At 27.9% G+C, this 7867-nt stretch overlaps 1 protein-coding gene across 1 annotated transcript in view; it reads left to right on the top strand.

Moving 5' to 3' along the window:
• LOC111686300 overlaps positions 1-7867 on the top strand; it is a 42979-nt gene that overhangs the window by 12474 nt on the left and 22638 nt on the right. The window contains exons 5-7 of the mRNA XM_023448656.2: positions 3179-3312; positions 3706-3846; positions 3911-4120. Of these exons, the coding sequence (XP_023304424.2) occupies positions 3179-3312; positions 3706-3846; positions 3911-4120 (485 nt within the window). The remainder of the gene's footprint in view (positions 1-3178; positions 3313-3705; positions 3847-3910; positions 4121-7867) is intronic.

Consider the following 7867-nt stretch of genomic DNA (forward strand, 5'->3'; position numbering starts at 1 on the left):
TTTAAATACGAACTATAAATTTATATAATTTTATTTATATAAAATCTTTGTATATCTGAAACACAGTACAAACAATTTTGTATGAAAAACAATTAACACACTGTTATATTACAAAAGAATTTTCTATTTTTTTTATAAAAAATGTTTGTCAGAAAAAATTAAAATACCAAATTTTAATCTTTTTAACATATTAATCAAAAAACTTTAAAAACTGAGCTATAAATTTATATAAATTTATTTATATTAATCGAATTAAAAAAAAAATAATTATAAAACTTTAATTTCATTAATGTAAATATGAATTTTTTAACATATTTTTTTTTAAATCTTTAAACCCATTGAGAAATGCACTGAACCATTATGTTGTGGTGAAAACTAAATTTTCTCGACAACACCTCCTTTTTGTGCATACCAAATTTCATTAAAATCGGATTAACCGTTTAGAAGTTACCGAATTATTTCCCTCTTTTTTTTTCCTATACCACTGTGCAGCGCAGATTTTTTAATAGTAATTATCCGACAACATGTTTGGCATATGAACCATGATTGTTTTAAATATCTATATAAATATGTATGTATATCATAATTTGTATGTACATGTTTTAATGTATTTCTTTTAGTGTATTATAAATGGCATATAAATTCTAAAATAATTTAAGAACATTTGAAAAATTAGGACAGTTTTGTGACATATTTCGAAAAAAAAAAAAAAAACGAGAAAAAGAGATCCTCTTCAACCCACCTAAATTAATTTTGTGGGCCAAAAATACTCAAAAAAAATTTAACTATTTTCCTGTAGTGGAATTTTTAAGACTCATTTGAAAAAAATTTCAGATATTATCTGTTTTACTAATTATAGTGAGATCAGGATCAATCGATGGTAGGAAACTGAGGACAAACTATTTTTTAAATTTTCTCATGTGGTATTCATATCCTAAACACCGATTTTAACATTTGGGTAATATTCGAATCGGTGTGAAATTAAATATGTACAAAAAAATCGCATATCTGTGAAATTATAACAGTAAGAATCCTCAAATTTTGACATGATTGTGGAACTATTAGATTATTATAATTGTTCGTAGGTTAAAATTAAAAAAGCCAGATCTCATCTGTGTAGTTGATGTCGGGAATTTCTCAAAAACAAAAAAAATGTTATGTGAATACCCTAAACTTTTAAATATTCGATTCCATATTTAAGGATTGGAGTGTATCTTTTGATTCTATACGAAATTTACTTATTGAACACTGTGTATCCATTCTTAACAGTAATCACAGTATAACTCTTTATTAAATAACAATATCGTTAATTTATTCAATGTCAAAAGTAATAATAAAAATGTTGTTTGTACAAGAATTTCACATCGCTTATGTTTGTAAAAATCGTCATAACTTACATTTTTGTAATTATGTAATTAATGCAGTTTTGGTGTTTAATGGTTATATTCAAAAAGCGTTTATTAGTAAGTACAAAACCCGAATATCAATTCCAAATTTTCGCTTTATTTTAGAGTAGAGCCAAATAAAGATTGAATCTGCATGATCACTTTTGATTAGTTGTGCCAGTAATCCTATGTATCCACTAAAATAGAAATGCACGTTTTCTCGTCCTGTTTTCAATAGCCTACCATGAAACCACTTATACCAAAGAAGCATGTACGCTGAAGTTCCTATAATTGTGTGATATTATACTTTTTGTCCGAAGAAGTCATCCAGATTATGTAAATGTATGTTAGAATTAGTCTATTCGCGATTTTATAAAGCCAATCTGTGATAGTAGGACTAATGGTCCATTTCGTGCCTATGGTTCTTCTACATAGCGCCCAGAAATTATTTGCCTCGGTAATCTTATCATAATGTGTTATCTTCATTTCAGATTCCGGTCAAGTACTTAAATTTGTCGGTCTCCCTTATCTTAATGACCTGGAAACTAGACAGAAGTGTACTTGTTAACGGGAATGCTTTCAAGTCACTTTTAGATTTTTGAACAAAAATAAAATTTTATAAACCATTTTACATAAAACTATTTTTTGACTTATGACTGTATAGCTGAAAATGAACTATCTACTAAGTTATAAACCTTTAGTTTTTTAATTTTTTTGTGTCGCTCCAAACAATCAAATTTAAACAGACTGACTGACTGGTTTCATTTGACGTGAGCTTCATTCATTTAGAGGCAACAAACGCAATCAAAATTGTTCTACATTTGTTCATTCATTTGCATTATTGAATTTATGAGTTTTGGCATGGTTTTATTCTCTTATTTTAAGTTTCTTTACTATTTACACTTTTATATTCTTTCGATTTATATTAGGATTGCACAGATTTTACTTGTAAAAACTTTCAACTAATACATCTTTTCTTAAAATTGTTATTAAAAATTAACTGTAGACGAAAACTTTCAATAAAAACCGTACTATTCGGATTATAATCCCAAAATATATGTATCGAGGTAGCTACTATTCTTGGAATTTTTCATCCGGAATTCTTGACTGCAGTTTTTTACTTGTTTTAATACAGATTTTAAAGCTTGAAAAGTTAGTCTTTTTCTAAATTTATTTTTTTTAAGTTTTAGCTTTTTTTGCCCTTTTTAAATGAATTTGATTCATTTCTGTCTAATTATGTCTAAAATTGAAATCAAAAATGAATAATGATTCACCTTAAAGAAATTTAATAAAATTCTGAATATGAACAACTGTTTTTGTGGCAATCTTAATGTAAATAATAAAAAACAATGCTAAATTTCGATTGTTTGTGTTGATTAACTTCAACGTTGATTTGTTTCCTAAAATTTATGGGAAATGCAGTATACATTCGATTGTTAAACGTTATATTTCTATCCATTGAATTTTGTTTTAATTATTGAACACTATAGTGTAGTTATTTTAATTCACTCAATATTTAAAAGAATTTCTTAAAACAATTATTAATTTATATTTGAAAAATCTAAAAATCTTGATAAGCTGGGACAATTAAAATTATATTTAAAAAAAATTATAAAAGTTTTGGCATATTTAAACATATTTATTTTGAACGCATTTTTCGTCATGCTGAATTTTATTAACATAATAATTAATATTGCAGTTGTAAGTAAAAATGTTTATACAACTAAAAGAATTAAAGTTTTCTATGTATCTATGTATGTTTTTAAATCAATTATTGTGTTATATTTTTTCAGATGTGGTGGAGCTTTTGGTAGTATTTGAGGAGGACTTCGAACTGGTTTTACGGCCTGTAATGGAACAACAATGGAAAGAAAAGAAGACTGCAATAATGGCTTTAAATTATTTTAATTTTTTTACTGCTGATCAGGTAAATAACACAGGCCGACAAATTTTTAAACTAGATTCCAAAGATCTTAACCATTTTCATTGAATTATCTTCAAAATTGCAACCTGTAGTTTGATTAGAAGGTTTACATGGACGGAAAGACGAACGGACAGACGGGCATAGCTAAATCGACTCAGAAAATGATTCTAAGCCGATTGGTATACTTTAAGATATACGGGTATAGGAGCAATATTATTGTGCGATACAAACATCAGCACAAACCCAATATATCCTTCCCACTAAAGTGGTGTGGGTTATAATAACGAATTTAAATACTAAAATGTAGAAAAAATATAAAGAATGCACAAAAATTATTTTGATTATGACAATCTTGTAGCAAATGAGCGATACGTACTTACTTGCAATTATTTTCAGATTACAAATGCTTGTAAATTATGTGTGCTACGGCAATTTGAGCCGCTGGAAACAATTTACCACGAAGACAAGGGTCAGATGAGTTACGTACATTTTGTCATCAGTGGTGAATGTATGATATTGCAATGTCTCAAAATTATGGTAATTATGCAAATTTAGAACTTTTTTAATTTATATACCGTATTATCAATGTCTCCATATACAGGTAAGCCAGAAAAATGGAGTTAAAACTTTTGAACTAACTGACATAGCCAAAGAAGGCTCCAAATCAATATTTCAAGATCTTTCGAACACACAGCTATTACAGATTTTAAATGAAGAAAATGGTTCGGCAAATAAAACTGCTTACGATATAAATGAGATCATTGCATCCGATGACAATGAAACTAATAAGCAATCTGCTAAAAGTCGTGATGTAAGTACATATGTATGTAAAGAAAATAAAAAAGTATATCTATATGAGGGGAATTTTGTAGAGAAAATTTGGCTCATATTAAACTTATTTCTGTCGAATTTCATTGCTATACTCGCATTTTTAAAACGGTTATGACGGCTAAATCTGTTTTTCAGGAGGCCACTTTTATGGGGGTAAACCTTATATATAAGGAATATTTATATATAAGACTTTAAATATGTAAATTGTGGAGTATTATTAAAAAAATATTGCTGCTTTTTATATTAAAAATTTTTTCGTAGTTGAAAAAATTTGTACTTTGAATAAGGAATTGTAAACAAGCAGATTGTGTAAACACATATTTTTGGACTTTCTGATTTGACGTATATTCCTTAAAAAAGAACATTTCATAATATTACAGGAAATTTTTATTCTATTCTTTAAACAAAACATGCTAACTTAGAACAAATATTTGCTTTTTGTCGACCAATAAGTGATATCCTAAAAAAGTCGCTAAATGTGCAAAATTTTAAAACATTGTCATTTTGTGCAATATTTTGAATAAAGGGTATCGAAATATAGTTTGAACCAAATTTTGGAAAATAAGTTTGTAATAGAACAAATGCAAAGTAAAGTAAGAAATCTGTTTTTGGCAGTAAATGGTTGTTCCAAACTAAAGGTTAAGATATCTCAAAAAACGTAAGAAAATACAGAGGTTAAACCATTATCTCTGATGGCATAACGAATTTTATATTACTCTGTAATAACATCTCAAATATGGTGGAGCGGTAATGGAAAAATTAATTAAATTAGTCCTTAAAAATAGAGATATTGTCATATACATATAAGTATGTCTGTCTGTATATCCGTTCAAATAAGTTCAGTTCTTTGTTAAAATATTTTTGTTATTGAACATGAGCAAAGTTAAATTGTGTGTAATAAATTGTTTCTGGTTTCTAATATTAAAACCATAGCTGTAAAATTTCGATTAGGATTAATAACCAATTAAATTATTTTTCAAAAATAATCGTAATGATTAATTAATTCTCTGATATACAATTTTTGATTATTAATTGACTAGCTATACCCAGTGTGCTTCGCTACCCTCATCGTAATGGAATAAAATAAATATCATTATTGTAAATGTATATATATCTGCAATATCAAAAATTCCCCTTTTAGTTTGATTTTATGATTCTAGTCTCAATATTACAGAAAATTAGAAAAAACAGTTGAAGAACGAAAAAGTACCAGACAGTGCCTTTTTATATATTTTCATTAAATGATGATGACGCATGTTTAATTTTCAACCAGAAACCAAAAAAATCGCATAAAGATTTTTATACAATCAGGAAGCTACATGTCCAATTTAATGTTTTTAGGTTCAATATTATAGAAAATTCGAAAAGTATTAGTAAAAGAACAAAAAAGTACCAGAGTATGCTTTTTCAATTTTCGTTCAATTGGGATACTGCGTGTTTAATTTTATGTTTATATATTCAATATTTTAGAAAGCTCTAAAAGTACCAGTACCAGTGAAGTACGAAAAAGTACCAAAGGACCTATTTTATTTAATTTAATGTTCCTAAGTTCAATATTAAAGAAAATTCAAAAAGTACCAGAAAATATTCCAGTTTAAATTTTCATTTACTCAAGTCCCTGATTGCTTTTAAAGATTCTAATTGACTCCGGGCTCCACATGCTTAATTTCATGTTTCTAGGATCAATATTATAAAAAACACAAAAAGTACCTTTTGAAGAACGAAAAAGTACCTATAATAGGTTCTCACTTAATCCAGGCTCTAAACGCTTAATTTCATGTTTCTAGGTCCAATATTATAGAAAATTCAAAATGTACCTTTTAAAGAACGGAAAAGTACCAAAAAGTCCCCTTTTATAGGTCCTCACTTAATCCGGGCTCTACATGCTTAATTTCACGTTTCTAGGTTCAATATTATACAAAAATCCAAAAAGTACCTTTTGAAGAACGAAAAGGTTTCAAAAAGTCCCCTTTTATATGTTCTCACTTAATCCATACTCTACATACTTAATTTCATGTTTCTAGGTTCAATATTATAAATAATTCAAAAAGTACCTTTTGATGAACGAAAAGTCCTCTTTTATAGATTCTCATTTACTCCGGGCTCTACGTGCTTAATTTCATGTTTCTAGGTTAAATTTTATAGAAAACTCAAAAAGTACCTTTTGTAGAACGAAACAGTACCAAACGTCTCCTTTTATAGATTCTCATTTACTCCGTTTCTAGGTTCAATATTATACAAAAATCCAAAAAGTACCTTTTGAAGAACGAAAAAGTACCAAAAGTCCCCTTTTATAGGTTCTCACTTAATCCATCCTCTACATACTTAATTTCATGTTTCTAGGTTCAATATTATAGGAAATTCAAAAAGTACCTTTTGAAGAACAAAAAATACCAAAAAGTCCCCTTTTATAGATTCTCATTTACTCCGGTCTCTACATTCTTAATTTCATGTTTCTAGGTTCAATATTATAGGAAATTAAAAAAGTACCTTTTGAAGAACGAAAAAGTACCAAAAAGTCCCCTTTATAGATTCTCATTTACTCCGGGGCATACATGCTTAATTTCATTTTTCTAGGTTAAATTTTATAGAAAACTCAAAAAGTACCTTTTGTAGAACGAAAAAGTACCAAAAAGTCCGCTTTTACAGATTCTCATTTTCTACGTGCTCTACATGCTTAATTTCATGTTTCTAGGATCAATATTATAAAAAATACAAAAAGTACCTTTTGAAGACCGAAAAAGTACCAAAAAGTGCCCTTTTATAGTTTCTCATTTACTCCGGGCTTTACATGCTTAGTTTCATGTTTCTAGGTTAAATTTTATAGAAAACTCAAAAAGTATCTTTTGTAGAACGAAACAGTACCAAAAAGTCTCCTTTTATAGATTCTCATTTACTCTGGGCTCTACATGCTTAATTTCATGTTTCTAGGTTCAATATTATACAAAAATCCAAAAAGTATCTTTTGAAGAACGAAAAAGCACCAAAAGTCCCCTTTTATAGGTTCTCAATTAATCCATCCTCTACATAATTAATTTCATGTTTCTAGGTTCAATATTATAGGAAATTAAAAAAGTACCTTTTGAAGAACGAAAAAGTACCAAAAAGTCCCCTTTTATAGATTCTCATTTACTCCGGGCTCTGCATACTTAATTTCATGTTTCTAGGTTCAATATTATAGGAAATTCAAAAAGTACCTTTTGAAGAACGAAAAAGTACCAAAAAGTCCCCTTTTATAGATTCTCATTTACTCCGGGCTCTACATGCTTAATTTCATTAACGAAATAAAAATTCTATTCCAAAATGTTGCAACATCGTAGTGGGAGCCCGTTATTACGTATTTATATGTATAAGTTAATAAACCAAAATCAATGTTTTATGAAAAAAGTACCAAAAATAGGTACAATTTTCACCCCTTAAACATCCGAATAACCAAAAAGTACTAAATTTATATTTTTATTTTTTCTTCAAGTTATGAAGGAGTCAAAAATATTGTTTGAATGTTTACTGGTTTAAAAGATACATGGGGTGCAAAAAAAGTACCAAAATATAGTTTTTACCCGTTTATTCCCTAAAGGGGCCGAAATTGACACCAGACACCTGGCCGCTTATTTTTTAAATGAACGACGATAAGCTTTACACTATTTTTGTATCTTTTCTAGTTTAGGAGATATGAGGTTACCGATTTTACCCGTTTTTACCCCCTAAACATTCGAATTTCCAAAAA

The sequence above is a fragment of the Lucilia cuprina genome, chromosome 4 (genome assembly GCF_022045245.1).
Source record: "Lucilia cuprina isolate Lc7/37 chromosome 4, ASM2204524v1, whole genome shotgun sequence".
NCBI classification, from domain to species: domain Eukaryota; kingdom Metazoa; phylum Arthropoda; class Insecta; order Diptera; family Calliphoridae; genus Lucilia; species Lucilia cuprina.